Source organism: Hemitrygon akajei, chromosome 5 (assembly GCF_048418815.1).
Source record: "Hemitrygon akajei chromosome 5, sHemAka1.3, whole genome shotgun sequence".
Lineage (NCBI taxonomy): Eukaryota > Metazoa > Chordata > Chondrichthyes > Myliobatiformes > Dasyatidae > Hemitrygon > Hemitrygon akajei.
This window is the reverse complement of record NC_133128.1, coordinates 180,647,938-180,670,571: the sequence shown is the minus strand read 5'-3', so window position 1 is coordinate 180,670,571 and position 22,634 is coordinate 180,647,938. Positions and strand designations below refer to the sequence as shown.

Genomic DNA, 22,634 nt, shown 5'->3' with positions numbered 1-22,634 from the left:
GGCTCTTTAATTAAAGAGGATAACTTCACTCAACTTCACTTTCCCCATCATTGAAATGTTTCCACAACCCGTGGACTCACTCTCAAGGAGTCTTCATCTCATGTTCTTGATATTTATTGTTTACTTATTTATTATTATTATTATTTCTTTCTTTTTATATTTGCACAGTTTGTTGTCTTTTGCACACTGGTTGAATGCCCAAGTTGTTGCAGTTTTTCATTGATTCTGTTATGGTTATTATTCTATAGATTTATAGAGCATGCTTGCAAGAAAATATGGAGACATGTATTTACTTTGATCTTTGAAGTAAAACATTATTTTGAATTTTGTGTCAATATGCAAAGCATAGTATTAATGTTAAGTGAAATATTTTACTAAAAGCATTTAATCTGACAATGGGGCCAATTTCATGGGATTTATTGCATCAGAAATCAATATCAACTAATCAGTTGCATTACATTGACAGTCAAATCAGAACTTTCAGGATATATAGTATTATATTATACAACAGTACTGAAAGCTATCAATGTGCCATAATAAAGCAAATAAGTACAACTGAATTTCATTAAAATTAAGAGTTGTTTTTGCACATCTCTATTAAGTATTTGAAATCGTAAGCATTATTCTTGAAATTAATATCCAGCTATTCAGTCTATCTGACAGGCTCATGCAAACCTGGAATTCTATTTTTGTTTACGATTTACTGTACACCTACACTGACATACTTCATTCTATTTTAACAGCCCAAGCTGTTTCTTGATGAACATTGATACTATTTTCTGTGGACGCTTTTGGTACTCCAGTAAAACTTCGTGTGGAGATGTAATCTGGTCACCATCAAGCCGATTTAATAAGGTCACACACACAATGGCAGCTAAAAGAAAAAGAATAGTAATATGCATCTTGCTTTTAAATTGTTGACCTTATGGCATTTCTAAAAAGTGGAAATGGAATTTATTGATTAAGTTATCAACTGTTTCCAAAGTTTTGCAACTTTGTAGTGAACTTGAGCCATTTGAGTAAATAGCACTATGGTACACACTAGGTAGCTTGTAATTCAGGACAATGACGGTGATGGAAGTATCCTGTAAAAGTGGCAATGAAGTATCAGGGAATGTTGTGAAGAAATATCTTCTGGAGTAGGGGCTGACTCCGATGCAACAGACTTCAGCACCACTCTAAGAAGTGGAACAAAAACTGCTGTTGATTTTAGCAGCAATCTTTTGGAAAAATGTTCTGGCAGGCAAGGGCTCCGCAATCTGTTATGTGTCACAGTGACCTTCAGAAGAAAGCGGCTTTCCCTCTGCCTGGCCTCTGGCATTTCCACAGCTGTTTTGGTGTTTACAGTAAAATGTCTTTTGTCAAAATTCCAGTTTGTTTCTCTGCCGATGTGTTATATACCGTGTGTATAAATATATGAATATGTTTAACTAATTTGTACTGGGAATGTGGCATGAAGGTTAATCTGCGAACACTTTTCACTTGGTTGGCATGAATGTCATGTGCTTTTGAATAATTCTACTGTTGATGTAATACAACCCTAAACTTTAGCCAGCAGAAATATTCTGAATGTAGAAAAAAGTGTTCAATAAAAAGTCTTTTAAAACTACATGTAAATCTTTAACTTTAGTGCAGCTTGACACATGAATATTTCTTATTTCAGCTTCAAAGGAGCGTGGAAGGTAATAATAATGAAGGCTCTTATCATTTTTTAAATTTTATAATGTTTTGATATAATTTGCATGAAACCAGGGATCGCAGTAATGCTGTGGTATTGAATGAGCCATGCTCCTTGACACTCTGGATGAATCAAACAACTGCTGCTCAATGGGAAACAAGTGGAGGGCAAAAACTTTTTTTAATCTATATTATTTCTGTTTTTGCACTATTTTTAATCTATTCAATACATATATACTGACTGTAATTGATTGAGTTATTTATTTATTCATTTCTATATTATCATGTATTGCATTGAACTGTTGCTGCTAAGTTAACCAATTTCACGGCACATGCTGGTGATAATAAACCTGATTCTGATTCTGAATTCAATCAACTTCCTGCCTATAGCACACCTGAGTGCAACTAAAACTCTATCTTCATGGTTACAGCAATAACGGTTTTGAGGTAAAATTTAATGTTCCAGTTGTGTAAAAACCAATCTAATTTGTTATTTTTAGTAAGCATAAATTTGCTTTGAATGTTAGTATGCATTAAGGTTTCTTTCTCCCCCTCTTCTCCAAGGTTGAGTTTCATATTTTTTTCTAGTCTTTCCAATCAAATTTCTCTTTTGACTTAAATCTCGCTTTCCAAAAATTGATGCCACAAGAAAATAAAGTATACAGACAAGCTTATTTCTGTAAGCTACATGTGAAATTTTAGATGAAACAATCATTTTGTATCTTAAATTTGAATAATAAGATACCTCAATTTAATTGGTTATTGGCATGGGATTGAGGAAAAAGTAGACAATAGCAGACGAGATTTTTAATACGTCAAAATGTAAAAACATCAAATATGAAGATCTACAAAAATTTAAATATGATATTCTTCTAATTTCTACAGTGTCAAGTTTATTCTACTTCCTTAAGTAACAATTAAAAACGTGCCAGCTTATCCTGCGCTTACAACTCTTGTACCTTTTAAATCACAACTGTGGCACATTGCAGCAAAGACAGTGGACTCCATTTCAATGTTTCTAACACCAGCTCTATAGGCCTTTTTCAAATACTCCACCTTCTCATCAATTGAAAATGAGCATAAAGCACCATCCAAACGTCCTTGCCCTGCAGCAAACAAAAGGAAATTATAATCATTGTGCATATGGTTAATATTTTGCTTGAAGTGATACATGGGACATCAGATGAAATATTACTGTTGAGCATGGAATTGAGAATATGTTATAGTCATAAAATTATACTAAATATAGACATTTGAGCCTAACTCGTCCATGCCAACAAAGGCGCCTTCCTACATTCACCTACATTAGTCCCATTCACCTGCATTTGGCTCATTTCCCTCTAAATCATGCCAACCCATGTACCTGCCTGCATGGTCTTTATAGGTTAAAATGTTGTATCTACCTCCACCACATCCTCTGGCAGCATATACTGCATACCAACCACGCTCTGTATTAATAGCTCATATCTTGGGTTCCCTTTAGATATTTCCTCTTTTGCTTTAAACCCTAGTTTTAGGTCCTCCTATCCTGGAAAAAAAGCAGGAGCTTTGGGGCTTTGTCATTCATTCTTTGGGGCAGTCCTCTGTTTTCAAGGATGTTTGCGAAGAAAAAGAATTTCAGGATATATATTGTATACATTTCTCTGACTTTAAGTGTACCTATTAAAGCCCTATTGAAAGGCAGATAGAAGCACATTGGGGTTGAGATATGGTGCTTGAAGTAGGCAGGTAGTAGGTGGACAAAAGGGCACAACAATAGGATTGGAATTGGATCAAAAGGAGAGAGAGAGAAAAGGAGGGAGTGAAAATGAGCTGGTGAGGGCGGAGACTCAGAAATTAACAAAATAGTAGAGCGCATGCTAGTGAAAGTGGTTAAAACAGGTACAATAGCATTTAAAAGACATTTTGATGGGCATATAGTTAAGAACGATTTAGAAGGGTATGGTCAAACATGCAATTTGTACTTGCTTAGACTTTGTTTGCATCAACAAATTGCGATGAAATACCCATTTCCATGCTGTATGACTCTATGACTAAAATGTCCTGGATATAGGTGGAAAGGGACTGCCCAAGGAGAGACAGATTAGAGTCAATATATGAAGAGGTTATTTAAATAGGGCAAGAAAAGGGGAAAAAAAAACAATGAACCTACCAGTCAGCCCTGTTTGTTGCTCTTGGGTCTTGATCTTCTGAGACCCCATTTTGTCCAAATGAACACCTGCCAAATGCAGGGTTTAAGCCCAGTCGGCCTTCTGCATCTGGTCCAGATTAGTGTTGAGATGCATGGAGCATGTGGAGAGGGTCTTAGCTGAAACCAGCTTGATTCATCCTTTCTATTTAAGGTAGAATTTGTTCCCTGACAAAGTGAAGCTCCAACAATCTGGAACCACCAGAAATAGAATGGGACTGGCAGATTTTGCAGCCTATTTTTGTTATTTCCAAAAAAGTAGTCCAAGGCATTATAAGCAAGATAAAATTGGCAGATGCTGGAAATCTAAGCAAATCTGTTGCCAAGATATTATAAATTTACTTTAAAAAGATGTTTCTAAATAGTGCCATGATCTTTTGAATGAACTCAGTAAGTTGAAAAAGAGTGCAGGAAATGGGCTGGTGAGTCTTGGTGGTGTGTGGGAAATATCACCTGATAAGCCAGATGAAGAAGTTCCCTCATATAGGGATTTTTGTACAGGCGAAATACCAAGTTATCAGAATTTGTTTGATATTACAGGTTTCCAAAGCCCAACATATTTTTAACGTACCTTCATAAAAATCATGTGTGCACATGGTGTTTCCAATGATAATAGGATACTCGGCAATCTCTTTGCCACAGTTCAATAATTCTTGTGCCAGTTCCCTGTCCAGTTCGGTGCTTCGAGTAATTACTTTTCCCAGAACCACTTGTTCAAACTGAGGCTGTAATAATGAATCTACTGCTGTACCTGTTATAACCACAGTTCCAGGATCCAGACCTGCAGAAATACATTAATTCTCCAACAAAATGTCATATAGTGCATTTAATATTTCAAGAGGGGACATCATTGTGTCACATTATAACAATTTAAATTTGCAGTCTATGTCAAGCCTCTCTAAATAGGAAGATATCTCAGAGAAAAGATGGTTTCTGTTAGCTGTTTCTAATCTTCAGAAGCTCCATGCTATGAGCTTAGCCTTATTCTCATGTTTTGCAAGGTAAACTATCTCTTAACAAATCATGCTTTGTCTGTCAACCAAATAATATTACAGTAGTCAACTTACTGTTATTTTCTGTCTACCTTTAATACAGAATTTATTTAGTTAAACATGTATTTTAAAAAATGTTATGAATATTTGATTGTCATTATCAATGATTAATTGAATCGCTCTAAATATAAAAAATATAACTGGCAATTCTTCCACATTTGAAAACTATGGTTCAAAATAAGAGCAGAATAATTAAACTTTATCCTGTCCTTAATGTCTAAAAAATGTAATAGTTTATTTTAAGGGCATTTGTGCCCTCTCAAAAACATGGAGACTAATAATATAGTTCCAAGTTGTAGCATTTATCCACAGTTTTCAATAATGTACACAAATGTATGTACTAATTGCAGAATTCCATTTATGCTGTCTTTGTGCTCATATAAAGTGAAAGGTGAAACAAATAAAAATCTGTTTTCTTTGCTTCTTTCCTGAAAATTATAATAAACAAAACTGGTGATTGAATTTTCATATTTTACATATATCAATTTTGAATTTCTGTCACAAATTTCCTTTGAACAGCCAGCATATAATCAATAATATTTGCCTTGGTCAGATGATCATGGAGTGCTAGAAATCTACAGCAGAGAAGGAAGCCATTTAGCCCATGAGTCAGGACTATCTCAAGAGTACGTATATAGCCATTTTCTAGTTCTTCATCTGTAGGCTATGGTATGAGGTGCATTTGGAAATGTAGCTAATTCAGGTGCAGCAGAATTCATGATCATTTTCTTTATATGAGTTCTAGAACCCCATTAATCATTGAGTGACAACATGTCTTCCAATTATTGAACCATTTAAAATTATACCCGTTGGTTATTGTACTCTCAACTAAGATTTTTTTCCAGCCATTCATTCCTCTTATAATTTTATATTCCTTTATTAAATCTTATGTCACTTTCCTTTATGCCAAGAGAACCAGCTTATAACTTTTTAGAAAAAGATCTACTGTCCTGATGATAGTTTTGATGTGTAATCAAACCTTTTCTGTATTATGATGACGAGACCTCTTTGCAGTACTCCAGCTTTGGTCTAAATCCAATCTTTTATAGCCATTTTATGCCATGGACTAATACCATTGAGCAAGGAGTCCGTAAGCCCCAGGCTGCAAATCCTAGGCCTAAATGATGTTTTGTAAAATATGTGCAAAATCTCCCTGTTCTTTTATTCTGTGCCACATCTAATAAAATAATCCATTTCTTTTTGCTAGTAACTTGTCCTGTTCACTTTAGTGACTTATGGATGTACATTCCAAGACACTTCTGTTCCTCTAAACTTCTCAGTATCCTAACAGTTAGACCATAAAACCATAGAGTACAGGAGAAGAATTAGATAATCTGGCCCATTGAATCTGCTCTGCCATTTCATCATGGCTGATCCAATTTTTCTCTCAGCCTCTGTCTCCTGCTTTCTCCTCATATCTTATCATACCCTGACCAATCAAGTATCTATCAACATATACTGTCTTAAATATACAGAAAGATTTGGCTTCCACAGCTACCTGTGGCAAAGAATTCCACAGATTCACCACCTTTTGGCTAAAGAAGTTCCTCCTAATCTCCATTCGAAAATGGTGTCCCTCTTTCTGAGGCTGAGACTTCTGGCCTTAGACTCTCACAGCATAGGAAATATCCTCTCCACATTCACTCTATCAAGGCCTTTCACCATTTGATAAGTTTCAATGAGGGCAGTCCTCATTCTTCTGAATTCTAATGAATACAGGCCCAGAGCCATCAAACGCTCTTCATATGTAAAGCCATTCAATCCTGGAATCATCTTTGTGACCCTCCTTGGAACCCTCTCCAGTTTCACCACATCCTTCCTAAGATAAGGAGCAAAACCTGCTGAAATACTCCAAGTGAGATCTCACCTGTGCTTTATAAAGTCTCAACATTACATCCTTGCTTTTTAAATTCTAGTCCTCTTGAAATGAATGCTAACATCACATTTACCTACCTCACCACAAACTCAACCTACAAATTAACCATTAGGGAATCCTGCACAAGGACTCCCAAGTCCTGTTTCACCTCAGTTTTTTTGTAGAAAAGAGTCAACCCTTTCACTTCTACCAACATGCATGACCGTACACTTCCCAACACTGTATTCCATCTTCAATTTCTTCGTCCATTCTCCTAATCTAAATCTTCCATAGTGTTTCTACTTTCTCAAAACTACCTGCCCCTCTAGCTATCTTCATATAGTCTGCAAATTTTGCAATAAAACCATCAATTCCTTCATCCAAATCATTGGCATACAACGTAAAGAGAATCGGTCCTAATACAGAACTGTGTGGAACACCACTAGTCACTAGCAGCCAGTCATAAAAGGCTCCTTTTATTCCCATTCTTTGCTTCCTTGCAATAAGCCACTGCTTTATCCATGCCAGAATCTTTCTTGTAATACTATGGGCTCATAGCTAGTTAAGCAGCCTCTAGTGTAGCACCTTGTCAAAGGTCTTCTGAAAATCCAAGTACACAACATCATCTGATTCTCCTTTGTCTATCCTGCTTGTTATTTCTTCAAAGAATTCCAAAGATTTGTCAGGCAAGATTTTCTCTTAAGGAAACCATGCTGACTATGGCATATTTTATCATGTGCCTCCAAGTACCCTGAGAACTCATCCTTAGTAATCAACCCCAGCATCTTCCCAACCACTGAGGTCAGACTAACTGGCCTATAGTTTCCTTTCTTCTGCTTCTCTCCCATCTTGAAAGTGGAGTGACATTTGCAATTATCCAGTCTTCCAGGACCATTTCAGAATCTAGTGATTCTTGAAAGATGATTACTAATGCCACCATGATCTCTTCAGCCACCTCTTCCCAAACTCTGGAGTGTACACCATCTGGTCCAGATTACTTATCTACCTTCAGACCTTTCAGTTTCCCAAGAACCTTCTCTCTACTTATGGTAACTTCATACACTTAATGCCCCTGACACCTGGAACTTTCACCACACTGCTAGTGTCTTCCACTATGAAGACTGATGCAAAATACTTATTCAGTTCATCCGCTATTTCCTTGTCTTTTTCCATCTTTTTCCAGCAGTCCAATATCCATTCTCACCCCTCTTTTACATTTTATGCATCTGAAGAAACTTTTGGTATCTTCTTTAATATTATTGGCTAACTTACTTTCATACTTCATCTTTAACTTCTCAATTACTTTTTTAGTTGCCTTCTGTTGGTATTTCATCCTCTAACTTCCCACTAATCGTTGCTCTATTATATGCCCTCTCAATGGCTTTTGTGTTGACTTCTCTTGTTAGCCATGGTTGTGTCATCTTTTCTTTAGAATACTTCTTCCTCTTTGGGATGTATATATCCTACGACTTCCAAATTGCTTCCAGAAATTCCAGCCATTGCTGCTCTGCTGTCATCCCTGCCAGTGTTCTTTCCCAATCAATTCTGACCAACTCCTCTCTCTCTCATGCTTTTGTAATTCCCTTTACTCAACTATAATACTGATAAATCTGACTTTAGTTTCTCCTTCTCAAATTTCAGGGTAAATTTCATTATAAGGGTTCTTTTACCTGAAGCTGTCTAATCAATTCTGGTTCATTGCACAACACCTATTTCAGAATGGCTGATCCTCTCGTGGACTCAACCTTGAGCTGCTCTAAAAAGCCATCTCGAAAGCATTCTAGAAATTCCCGTTCCTGGAATGCAGCACCATCCTGATTTTCCCAATCTACCTGTACATTGAAGGTCCCCTATATCTATTGTAACATTGCCCTTATGGCATGTGTTTTCTATCTCCCATTGTAATTTGTAGACAACATCCTTACTATTGTTTGGGGGTCTGTATACAACTTCCATTAGGGTCTTTTTACCCTTGCAGTTCCTTAACTCTATCCATGATGATTCAACACCTTCTGACTCTACTTCACCTCTTTCTAATGATTTGATTTCAGTTTTTACCAACAGAGCTACACCGCCCCCTCTGCCTTCCTGCCTCTCCTTTCGATGCAGTGTGTATCCTTGGACCTTAAGCTCCCAGCTATAATCTTTCAGCTATGATTCCATGATGCCTAAAACATCATACCTGTCAATGTGCAACTGTGCTGCGAACTCAGCTACCTTATTCCATATTCTGTTCGCATGCAGATACAAACAACACCTTCAGTCCTGTATTCATCCTTTTCAATTTTTTCACACCGTGCTCAATCTTCTGATTCCTAACTTTGTCTAAGGTCTCCACAATCTCTCCGCTAACTGTTCTGGCATTCTGGTTCCCATTCCCCTGCAACTCCAGATTAAACCCCACCATACAGCATTAACAAATCTTCCTGCTAGGATATTAGTCCCCCTCCAGTTCGGGTGCAAACCGTCCCTTCTGTACAGGTCCCACCTTCTCTGAAGAGAGCTCAATGATCCAAAAAGCTTATGTCCTCCCTCCTACACTAACTCCTTAGCGACATATTAAACTGTATAATCTTCTTAGTTCTAGACTCACTAGAAGGTGGCACAGGTAGCAATCCTGGAAGTCCTGCCCTTTAACTTAGCATTTAACTCCCTGGACTCCCTATGCAGAACCTCGTCACTTGTCCTACCCAAGTCATTGGTACCTATATGGACAGGTCTTCTAGCTGTTCCCTCTCCCACTTAAGAATGCTGAGGACTCAATCTGAAATGTCCCAGATTCTGGCACCCAGGAGGCAACATACCATCTGGAATCTTGTTCTTGCTCACTGAACTTCCTGTCCATTCCCCTAACTAACGAATTTCCATAGTGTGTCTCTTCTTCCCCCTTCCACTCTGAGTCACAGAAGTAGTCTCAGTACCAGAGACTACTGCCACAGAGTACCATCACTGCCACTTTCCTCTTTTAGGTCATCCCCCCGACAGTATCCAAAGTTATATACCATTTGTTGAGGGGGATGGTCATATGGGTACTCCACCATGGCTCCTTAATCCCTTTCCCCTTCCGGGTTGTCACCGAGTTTCCTGTGTCCTGCCTTGGGTGTAACTATCTCTCTCTATGTCCCATCTATCACCCCCTTAGCCTCCCGAATGATCCGGAGTTTATCCATTTTGAGCTCCAACTCCTTAACATGGTTTGTTAGAAACTGCAGCTGGATGCACTTCTTGCAGTTGTATTGTCAAGGACACTGGAGCTCTCCCTGTTTTCCAACTTCCCACAAGAGGAGCTTTGCACTACTCTGTCTGTCATCTCTACCTAGCTGAGCAGATGACCTCTGTATATTTGTAGATGACCTCTCAAATCTCAGCATTATTCTCATTCTCAGATCCCAGAATCTGTAATAATATCCCCCTCTATAGTTTGGCCAGGACAATGTGCCCCTCTTCTCAATGGCTTCATCAGAATGAAAGGCTCCTTTAGAGTCAGTCCATAGGTGCCCCAAGACTTTGTTCCATGTTCCAAAGACAATTTATATATTTGGCATTGACCTACTCACTGTGACCAGCATCTGAGTTAGTGATATAATTTTATTGTTATTAGAATGAAGTTTTGCTTCTGCATAAACCCATGGTGAGTAGTAAGGACCTGTCTTTAAAGCTACCTCTTACAAAACTCTGGGATATAGATCATCAGGTCCATGGGATTTATCAGCTTTCAGTCTCATCAATTTTTAATAATTTTTTTCAGTTGCTCATACTTACTGGATTCTTGGTTTGCCAATAGATATAGCAAATTTTGTGAAGGTTGGTGCAAAGTCCTCGGCCATTTTTTAAAATCCTGGCTCTTACATCCTTTGTTACGTATTTTAAGAAATGCAGGAAGCTATTGTGGCTTTTTCCTTTCCTGCCAGAAACTCATGGCCTTGAAGTTTCTTTAGGTTTAGTTTAAAACTTTCTCTGTCATCCCTAGATACTGGCTTAGATATGTATACTGCATTCACATTGCTTCCTGTTATCTCACAGGTGACTTTATGCTTCCCTGATTTCTGCTGCATAATAAATCACATCTGTTTTCCCAAATGTCAGGTTAGTTTCTCAAAGCAATTTTTCTCAGACATGAGTCTAAAATTTAAAAGATAATTCTGTTTCTCAGTATTTCTTCTGGCATTACTGAACAATACATATATCTTTATTGAACTCTCACAACCCTGTTCTACTTTGATCAAAAGACTTAACAGTCTCTTCCTATATCCTGTTAAATTCATACATTTTGGAGGAATTTTTTTTTTACATAGCTGGCAGTATGAGAAAATTTTGAAAGCATAGTAACTATTGGCTTTTTCATCTCAGTCTGTCCAAGTGGAAAAATCTTCATTCTGACAAAAGGGTTTCAACTGAAATTTTGAATGTTTTACTTTCTCTTGATGCTGCCTGAGAGGCTGAGTGTTTCCAACACTTTGTGTTCATGCTTTGGAGTAAATCTCATGTGTGTCTACACCTTTTACAATAGAAGTGTTTTTGTCTAGTGTTGTTCTACCCAGTTCCACATTTATCACAGCATCGTTTTACCTAGTTGAATATCCTTTGAATCTTTTCAACTTTTCCAACATGTTTGTTTCATACAGTACTCCACATGCTGTTTCAACTAAGTTCTGCAAAGTTATATTAAAGTTTCCTGGCATTTATAATTCAAAATAGACATTTCATTAGCCTTCCAAAATTACTATTTCTAACTACATGCTAATCTTTTGTGTTTCATCTAATCGGTAACTACTATAGATAATTTTATAAAGTGTTTTAATATCTTTTGTTACAACTTTTAAAAGTAAAAAATACATACCAAAAACTCAAAATAAGCCTGCTTTCTTGCCCAGAGGACTGAAATGCAGTGAACTATTTTCAAGACAACTGGACATTCCTATGAGTTGATTGTCAGTACTTGCCCTTGAAATTAAAAAAATGATTGTATGCTATTTTATATTTGATTATGCTTTTTGCCTCTTCAACAATTAATGTATTCCTCTTCACTTTAGAGTGCAGTGATGGCTTTTCTGTGTATGTAGAAGTGTTGATACCTACATTTCACTGGGACATTTAGTTTCGTATCATGTATTGTTGAGATGAGCTGACGTTTATGGAAGACGAGAGCCTTGGAACAAGTATTAAAAAATGCCCATGGATGAGGTTCCAGCAGCAAATGGCTGAGATTTTATGAAGACCACATAGTACTAATGCACCATCAATAACTCTTGGAGACATGAGTCGAGATAGGCTTTTATTAGCTGGAAGAAAGCACGGTCAGCAGCAAGAGACCACCACACAGCATCCTGGAGACTGAGGGAGGAGCAGTGCCTCCAATCGCCTTTATACCGGGGTCTGAGGGAGGAGCCACAGGAGCAGTCAACGGGGGGGGGGGGGGGGGGGCGTGTCCAGATAGGTATATGTAGTTCACCACAGGTACAAGAGAAGAATTAGGCCTTTTGGCCTTTTGTGTCTGCTCCACCATTCCATCGTGGCTGATTTATTATCCCTCTCAACCCCATTCTCCTGCCTTCTCTCTGTAACCTTTGATACCTTACTTATCAAGGACCTATCAGCCTCCACCTTATATATTCTCAGTGATTTAGCCTCCACAGTCATTTGTGGCAATGAGGTCCATAGATTCACCACCCTCTGTTGAAAGAAATTCCCATTCTCTCTTTTCTAAAGGGATGTGTTTCTATTCTGAATAGGAGCCTGATGATCCTGGACTCTCCCACTATATAAAATAGCCTTTTCATTTCCACTCTGTCTAGGCCTTTCAATATTTGATAGATTACAATGAGATTCCCCCCTCATTCTTCTAAACTCCAGTGAGTACTGACCCAGAGCTATCACATGGTCCTCTTAGTTAACCCTTTCATTCTCATGAATGAGAAAGTACTGTTTGTGAGATAGATTAGAAGCCATTACTTGTGGAAAATGGTGAGCATGTGGGCATAAAGTTCCTTGAAAGTATTAAGATTATCAATGATGTAAATTGGCTGGTTTAACTTTATATAGTAGCTAAGAAATAAAAGACAGTGATGAGGCTACAGAGGTTGTAATGATAGCAAAAGATATAAGCTATCATTTTCTATGATGGTGTGGAGGTAAAGCTGGATATCTTCAAATATAAGATGAGTACAGAAGACTGAGTACAGGATTAATGATCAGTTACTTAAGAGTGTGGATGAACAAAGGGACCTTGGGGTTCAAATCCATACATCCCTCAAGGTCGCTGTGAAAGTTGATAGGGTAGTTAAGAAGGGATGCTAGGCTTCATTAACAGGGGGGTTGAGCTCAAGAGTAGAGAGGTCATGTTGGAACTCTACAAATCTCTGGTGAGACCGCACTTAGAGTATTGTGTTCAATTCTGGTCACCTCATTATAGGAAGGATGTGGAATCTGTGGAGAGGGAGCAGAGGAGATTTACCAGGATGTTGCCTGGCTTGGAGAACAAGTCATATGAAGCAAGGTTAGCAGAGCTGGGACTTTTCTCTTTGGAGCATAGAAGAATGAGAGGGGACTTGGTAGAGGTCTACAAGATTATGAGAGGCATAGATAGGGTGGATAGTCAGTACCTGTTTCCCAGGGAACCAACAGCAAACACCAGAGGGCATATGTACAAAATTAAGGGAGGGAAGTTTAGAGGAGACAACAGGGGTAAGTTTTTTTTACACAGAGGGTTGTGAGTGCCTGGAATGACTTGCCAAGGATGGTGGTGGAGGCAAACACATTAGGGGTATTTAAGAGCCTCTCGGACAGGCACATGGATGAAAGAAAAATCGAGGATTATGGGGTAGTGTGAGTTTAATACATTTTTTAAGGATTATATGGGTCGGCACAACATGGAGGGCTGAAGGGCCTGTACTGTGCTGTAATGTTCTATGGTTCTATGGTTTTATAAATGGAAACCAAACTAATTTCTACAGATGATATGACATCAGATTAAATATTAAGAAAGAAGACAAATGAACAAAAAAAAAGCACAGAGGTCTATTTAGATCATGGACCATGAAATATAGGAGCAGAATTAGGCCATTTGGCCCACCAAGTCTTCTCTGCTATTTCATCATGGATGATCCTTCTTCACTGTCGGCCCCAATCTCCCGTCTTCTCTATCTAACTTTTCATGCCTTGACTAATCAAGAATCTATCAACCTCTGCCTTAAATATACCCAATGATCTGGCCTCCGCAGCCACCTGTGACAACAAATACCACAGATTCATCAATCTCTTGCTGAGGAAATTCTTCCTCATCTCCATTCTAAATGGACATCCCTCTATTCTGAGGCTGTTTTCTCTGTTCCTAGACTCCCCCACCATAGGAAACATCCTCGCCACATTATTGAGGCCTTTCAACATTCAATAGATTTCAATAAGATCCCCTTTCATTCTTCTGAATTCCTATGGGTACAGGCTCAGAGCTGTCAGATGCTCCTCAAATGATAAGCCTTTTAATCTTGCAATCATTTTTGTGAATCTCCTCTGAACCCTCTCCAACGTCAGCACATCCTGTCTTAAATAAGGGGCGCAAAACTGCTCACGATACTCCAAGTAAGGCCTCACCATTTCACCCTTGCTTTCATATTCTAGTCAATATTACATTGACTAGATTTTGACATTGATCACTTTGGTAACACACACATCTATCTAGAGCGTGCTTATTGTTTATTTGGTTGGCTGAGGTCCTGCTGGACACATATGAGCTCCTTACATTCCTTTTTGGAATTTAATTGGAAAGGAAGAGACAGAGAGCTTCAGATTTTCTTGACTTACCTATACCACCTGATGTTCCCAGACGTATGAAAGTGACATCACAACACTTGGCATGGTGAAGTAACTTAATGAGTTCATGAAGCATGATAGATATCGATGGCACACCCATTCCATGCTATGAGAAAAACAAAATCCAATTTACATTACTTTGGGTATCACTGACCTCATTATTAATTTAAAAATGGCATTATTTTGTACCAATCTGGTCTGGAAAACCTTATCCAACGGTTGACCGTAGTTAAACTGTTAATAACACACCTTGATGATACAAGAGAGACACAATATTAATTTATTAGAGAGGATTAGTGGCCAGTAGCAGATTACATCTATTAGTAGTGTTAATGGCGAAAGCACAAAGACATTATATCAGATGAAAAGTTTATTTTAAGGATTAGAGGAGTGGCTGTGCCTAATGTGACAAAAAAAAGAGCCATGGATTTTTTAAAAGCGTTTTTCCATTGCATGATCAAAAAACATTTTTGTCTTGGAAAGCTGCATGTGAGATAAGAGTCTTGTAAGACACTTCATAACAGGCTGCAGCTTTGATAAGGTGTTATCAGTAGGTATGTGCTTCTACACTTGATATAGCACCCCACTGGAAGTTTAATTTCAAAAGTGATCTTCCCCCATTATAAAGAGCCATTCTGTGTAATTTACAACCACGACCTGTAGCCTCACTCATTAGTTCTAATACTGTATGAGGTAGTGAATTTTGCTGTTTGCATGAAAGTCTGTTCCTAAATTTGTCTTGAGATGGGTGATTTGTTCACTAAGCTCCATAAAGTATCCATGGTTCTGCACACACGGTGACCTTGACTTGTTGAATACATACAGTTTTATCTTAGCCTATTGTTTTGCTGAATGTACAGTATTTCACAAATACAGAACTATACAAAATATTGTAGAGACACACATCTAAAAATAAATTCACTTCCACCTAGGTTGCCTCAGAAAGGTCACAAAACTGTTCAGAGGCAAATGATACAGGTGCTGGTCTCCCGAGGGCAATTGTGCTTGCATTATAGCAATGATGGTAAAGAGATGATTGAGTTCAGCTATTCATGTTGGCTGGATGCCTGATAAAGAATCACCTAAGATGATATTCCGTTGTGAGCCGTAGAGTGGTAATTGTTCCTGTGTTCATTAGATACAAGGGCTGCCTACGACAAATCTAAAAACTTGATCAGAAATGGTGGAAATAATCAGCCAGTCATGTAACATCTGTGTGTGGGTATTTTTTATATCATATTAAATCATAATTCTTAAGTACAAAATCACAATTCATGTTGCAATTTTTGCAAATAATTGTGTCAGTATTTAACAGCAGAGCTGGCCCTGTGGACATTCATTTTGACACTATACAATTTAAATGTTTGGTCACCATGAGATGGTGATGACCGAATCTAGTTATTTAGTATGCTTTTTAAGTTTGTTTTGCACCAGCAAAAGCCCGAAGTTCTAATGTTCAAAGAAAATGGTTAAACAACAAGCAAAGAGCAAAAAATATTCAATTATAGTTTTGATACCTTGGCTAAAGGAAAATCATAAATCATAATTTTAATCACATTTTATTTCATTAATGAACTTCCAAATTTGATTTATTCATGATTTTAAAACTTACTCTTGAGAACAAAAACAACAACGATCTATGGTGAAACATGTTTTAAAACTCCACTGTATACTAAAAGTTAAATCAGAAATCAACTTGAAACAAAATATACTTTAAACTCTGCTGTGAAGAAAATGTTTAACTTGTATTGGAAATTCTACAACAACTACACTACATTTATTTTCCAACCTTATGCAAAAGGCATTTTTCTACCAGGTTTTTGACAGTTCCTCATATTCCACTCTTCCCAATTCGAAGGACACATGGTCCCTGTTTCTGGATTCTCAATGCTAATGATCCAAAACACTGAGCTCTCTTTTCAGATGTTCCCAAACCCAGGACTCACAGGTTCTAAGACCATGATCTGCAGGAGTTGTGGCCCTAAGTTCTACTGCACCCTTCAGCCCTGTTAAATTAGGGGCTCTGACATTACCACAGGGATAACACCACCATAGTTTGAGCAAAAGATTCCTTTCAGTGTGGTTAGTTCCGATGTCTACTTTTTTAATTTAACTATTATATATGTATATTTTACTTACTGTAATTCACAGTTGTTTTTCTCTATTATTTATTGCAACGTACTGCTGACACAAAGCTAACAAATTTAATTCCATAGGCAGGTGATATTTAACCTGATTCTGATTCAGAAAAGTTTCTGTGTTGCAAACTAATCAATTTTCTGCTTCAAAAAATTCAGCCTGATTTACTATTTAATTTTAAGCCATAGAGCATTGCTGAAAAATAATTTAATTTGGGGAAGAAATGAATTCTGGATATCTTCTTTCAAATACAATTTTTGCCTGAAAATTGATCGCACAAGCTACATCATTATTTATTCATAACTCTGTGACACCATCAGCTGAAATCAATATAAATAGCTGAATTATCTGCAGAAAATGCCTTTCATTCTTTATCACCGGCTCCTACTTTAATCTATTCGTGTAAGGCCAGAGATTCAAATTTTTTAAAAAAACTTCAATTACTAGAAATCTGAAATAAAGGCAAAAAATGTTGGATCAATCTTCAGGCCACTCAGGGACTTGGGCTAATATTATGTTTGTGACTATATGTGCTTTGTGCTGTGAATGACTGCATGTACTGTGTTTTTTTACCTTGGCCCGGAGGAACACTGTTTTGTTTAGCTGTATACATTGTATAGTTGAATAACAATTAAACTTAACAGCTTCTTCCACCAGGCCATCAGAATGATTAACTCACACTGACACAATTGTATTTCTAAGCTATATTGTCTGTTTGGGTGTATATCTTACTGTATAATTACAAATTCTATTTGCTATACTATTTATTCCAAACTACTAATTTGCACATTGCACATTCAGATGGAGATGTAACGTGAAAATTTTTACCCCTCATGTATGTGAGGGATGTAAAAAGTAAAGTCAATTCAAATCCTTCTGAAATAATCAGCAGGTTGTACAGCATCTGTGGAAAGAGAAGCAGGCTAATGTTTCAAGTCGATGACCCTTCAATGGGGTAAGTGGTAATTTGATGTTTCTTGGAAAATGGCAGAAACCAAGAGCAAATATGGAAGGAGCTGCTTGAACATAGAATTTTGGCAGGAAGTATTTCTTTATTGAAGGGAATTGTTTGCATTTTACAACCACAGAATGCTAGAAACAGCAAGAAAATTCACCAGCACAATCTGTCCGTAATATACTATATACTTACACTTACGGCCAATACAGGACCAGCCTTGTACATACTATATCTGTCTGTTCCTGCGCAAATATCCAGAATGTTACTCCCATTGCCATTTAATCCAAGTTCCATGTGCATAAACTGTGCAAAAGTTCTCATTCGATTTGCACTGCCACCAACACAAGCAAACTGAAAGATACAAGGTTACATTTTAGACTTTAAGTGTCATAATTTAAATAATGTCATGCTTTAACAGTACATATAACTTCCTCAAAAAGTTCATTTTTTTAAGCGTACACCCGTGCCTCCTCACCAGCAGTCTGCTGACACAAAAGCAAATGGGTTTTGTGTTCTCTCCATGCTAATATGTTAGCTTCAGACCCTTGTACCCTTTTTATTTAACATTTGTGTGGTGTCTTTTCAAATGTCTGTTTGAAATGTAGGTACGTCATACTGATGGTTTCCTTTTTTGTAGCCTGTTGAATTACACCTTCAAAAACACACACCACCCCCTTCTTAGAACTCTATTGACCTTACCTCACCAATTTAAGTATACTGTTAACATGTGCTTTTTGATGGATTCCAACATTTTGTCAACAAAAGATGTTAGGCTGGCAGGTCCAGAGTTTCTTGTCATTTCTTTTCCTTATTTATGAAATAGCCATGTTACATAATACCATAAGACATAGGAGCAGAGTTAGGCCATTCAGCCCATCAAGTCTGCTCTGCCATTCCATCATTGCTGATTTAATTTCCCTCTCAACTTCACTCTCCTGCCTTCTCCCCATAACCTTTGACACCCTGGCTAACCAAGTACTGATCAATCTCTACTTTAAATATACCCAATGACTTGTCCTCCACAGAACTCATAGCAATGAATTCCACAGATTCACCAAACTCTGGTGAAAAAAAATTCTTCTCATCTCTATTCTACACGGAAGTCCCTCTATTCTGAGGCTGTGCCCTCTGGTCCTAGACTCACCCACTATAGGAAATATCTTTTCCACAGTTACTCTGTCTAGCCCTTCCAATATGCGATAGGTTTCAATGAGATCCTCCCTCAGTCTTCTAAACTCCAGCGAGTACAAACCCAGAGCCAACAAATGCTCTTCATAGGTCAACTATTTCATTGCCGGAATCATTCTTGTGAACCTCCTCTGGACCGTCTCCGAAGCCAGCACCTTAGACAAGGGGCCCAAAACTGCTCACAGTACTCCAAGTGTGGTCTGACCAATGCCTTATAAAGTGTCAGCATCACATCCTTGCTCTTACATTCTAGTCCTCTTAAAATGAATGCTAACAATGCAGTTCCCTTCCTTGCAACCAACCCAACTAAATTAATAAATAAATAAATAAATAGACCTGCAAGTTAACCTTTTGGACTCCTGTACTAGGAATCCCAGGTCCCTTTGCACCTCTGATTTTTGAATTTTCTCCCTGTTTCGAAAATAGTCTGTGCCTTTATTCCTTCTATCAAAGTGCATTGCCATACACTTCCCTACACTATATTCCATATGTCACTTCTTTGCACATTCTCCCAATCTGTCCAAGTCTTTCTGCAGACTCTCTCTTTCTCAAGACTAACTGCCTCTCCACCTATCTCTGTATCATCTGCAAACTTGGCCACAAAGCCATCAATTCCGTCATCCAAATCACTGATATAATGTGAAAAGAATTGGTCCCAATACATTTGCTGTTTTTGAAAATATCAGGACTGGTCCAGAATCTAGAGATTTTTGGAAAATGATCATTAACACATCCACACATAAACTCCTTTCTTAGAACCATGAAATACCAGCTTGAAAATTGTGGAGGGTTGTTAGGATATGTCTGGATCTCCTTGATTTTCCAGTGCTTTATCATTAGTGCTGTGAAATTCTATTTTCCATACATTCATCATGGCCCTGGTTTCCTTAATCTACATTGTTACGTATTCAGGCAACAATAAATATATATGAGTTAGGCAAGGGTTTTTATAACAAATAACACGTTTATTAAACACTGAAAACAAACCCCCCAAAAGTAAACAAACATTAGCTTAACTGGAACTCAGCTGCTGTGCGGCAGATTCACAGTTCTTAATAGCGTTGCAATTCAAACAGTTCTTAAAGCGGTATTGAAAAAAAACAGTTCTTTAAAGCGGTATGCCGAAAGTTCAAAAGCTCACAGTCCTTTTAAAAGGAGAGACTTTTTAAAGCAATTTAAATTCTCTTCCACGTCGTTGTCCTTCGATTCCCCCGGCGTCGAACTTTTCCACAAAGAATTTTATGAAATATAACAGCTTAAAGGCACTGACCTTCTTTCCACACTATTCTCAATCTCCCGCTATCCCAGTGGAGATTAACACGAGAACAGTCAACGAAATCCTTCCGAATGAGGATCAAATAAGGTCGAAACCAATCCACCGTCGAAAATCGATTCTCCTCGATTTTTATCTTCCAAACTTTTATTTTCACTCTCCACAGTAAAGAAACTGCTGGCAATGACCTTTTAAACTTTAGGCAATATATAAAACTTCATTTTTCAACTAAACTGCGTCATCACATTAAATCACGCAGGGACATGAAGTCAGCTTGGCAAATCCCGCCACAAACTGCCCCACCTGACAGGGTGGGTCTTCCTTTTATACCCTGTAAAAAAAACCTGTCACATGACCTCTACTGGCGGGAAAATGACGTCACTCCACCATCACAAGACCATTACCTCAAGTCCAGTATAACTTCAACCCCAGTCACGTGACAAGGGTACCACTGTCACGTGTCACGGGTACGTAACAACATCTTCTGAGTAAAGACAGATGCAAAATATTTGTTTACTATACTTATAATCATAATGCTTTCCTCTCAAAGTCTTTAGAAGTATTATGTCATGGAAGGATTGAATGCAATGAACAAGTCAAGACCGAACTAGTATTATGTAAAAGTTCAATATAACTTCCCCAATTGTAATAACCGTCTTTATTTATGAATGCTAGGATCTGAAATATTCTGCAAACTACTCTCTCAACTTCCTCTGCCACTTTTGATGGTTTGTAATACCCATGTCCCTCCTTTAGAACTGCTCTATTTTGTCTTTAGTGTAAGCTCAAGTCTAATTCAGAAATTAGGCTTGAGCTGACACTGCAGTACCCTCCTGTGGTACATTTCTTGATATAAACACATTTATATTCATCCTCTGAATCACACTTACAGCCCTGTGAACAAGCAGAGGTCGTCCTGACAGAAAATTTTCATAATGTTAGTTAGGAATAGGCACTGGGTAATTTAGAGGACTGGAGGGAAACAGAAATGGATATACCATGTCAATCGTAGAACTTGAGGAGCAGACTGGACGTGCTTTAGAGTTGTCATTTGAGCACTCAACTAAAAATGATCATTTAATAATTTGAATCAAGTAACATAAATAATAGCATTGGACAAAATTCTGTGCAATTAACTGGTGATTTGAATTAAGCAACCATAAAGGAAGATGAATGAACTATTACATAAAAGTAAATTTTGTGCTTTCTGTGATTTGATCTACATAGGCCATTAAAATTTTAAAATAAATTTACTTATAACGAGGCAGTGGGCAGATGGTTTACATTTATATCTATGCCTTTCCATTTCTATTTCAAAGGCTGCAAAATCTGCATGGAATAAGGCAAGAAATGTTGGCATGCAGGGGTAATGAACTCAATGCAGAATTAGAGTTTTTTAGCAATCTCGATATCAGACAGACAGACAGACATACTTTATTGATCCCGAGAGAAATTGGGTTTCATTACAGCCGCACCAACCAAGAATAGTGAAGAAATATGGCAATATAAAACAATAAATAATTAAATAATAATAAGTTAATCATGCCAAGTGGAAATAAGTCCAGGACCAGCCTATTGGCTCAGGGTGTCTGGCACTCCGAGGGAGGAGTTGTAAGGTGAGGGGGGGGGGGGGGTTCACATTTATTATATGCAATATTTATTTCTTTCACATTACTTTGTCCACTAAATTTAATCTCTGAATTTCTTTAATCATTATTCATTTTTTCATTCCTTAAAAGATCGTCGTGAAAGAAATGCAGGCTTTTGTTTGCATTTAGCTTTATTCTTTGCTCTCCAAAAAACTTCCTACCTTTACATCTCCAAACATTGCTTGTAGATTGTGTGTTTGTGTTCCCAGATCAAAATGATAAAGATAATCTTCAGGCATTGATGCCAGATGAGGATTCTTCACTTGCACAATCCTATTTCTAAAATAATTGAAAAAACATCTAGCTCATAATGTTCAATTCCCGTGTTACATATTACGTTACTTTGCATTTGTCAGAATAAACAGCTTTATAGTTCAGATTTTCACCACTTCATGACTTTGGATATTTTTACCAGTTTATTCAGAAAACAGAAAATACTTACTCTTTATTGTCACTCCTTTCACTTGCAGTCACTTCAGAATTATGAGTTAAAATTGGAGCCATGCTGAATATGTACTCCAAGAATTATATAATCTGCAGAAATTTAATATCAAAGTTTATAAAAGCAAAGGGTTAAAGTACATTATTTCTAAAAAGAAAAGTGCAATTGGTTATAAATGAAATAACTTACAGTAACAGCCACGTAGCAGAGAGGAACATGAAACAATTGTTCAAGTATAATTTAAATGGTTTTAAGTCCTTCTGGAGTTTGGAACCTGGATACTCTTCTTTATTTCATGGGTTCAATTACCCATCTGCACTCCCTCATTAATAAAGTGATATTAACCATTCCATTCTGAGTGCATTGAACTTTGGTTTGGTAAGCAGATAGTTTTGTTTTTTTTC

The 22,634-nt window shown here is 37.5% G+C and overlaps 1 protein-coding gene across 2 annotated transcripts; it reads right to left on the bottom strand.

Moving 5' to 3' along the window:
- Positions 1-401: 401 nt before the first annotated feature.
- On the bottom strand, positions 402-22,552 carry upp2 (uridine phosphorylase 2). Of its 2 annotated transcripts, XM_073047357.1 has the most exons (8): positions 22,420-22,552; positions 22,231-22,322; positions 21,950-22,067; positions 17,871-18,029; positions 14,573-14,687; positions 4,437-4,646; positions 2,637-2,783; positions 402-874 (listed from the first exon to the last, which is right to left on the bottom strand). In XM_073047357.1, the coding sequence occupies exons 2-8, from the start codon at positions 22,290-22,292 to the stop codon at positions 732-734; spliced, it is 954 nt and encodes a 317-aa protein (XP_072903458.1). In that variant the 5' UTR covers positions 22,293-22,322; positions 22,420-22,552; the 3' UTR covers positions 402-731. The 2 variants fall into 2 exon arrangements, with proteins under 2 accessions (XP_072903458.1, XP_072903459.1); XM_073047358.1 differs by lacking the exons at positions 21,950-22,067; positions 22,231-22,322; positions 22,420-22,552 and adding an exon at positions 20,137-20,400.
- Between the last annotated feature and the right edge of the window lie 82 nt (positions 22,553-22,634).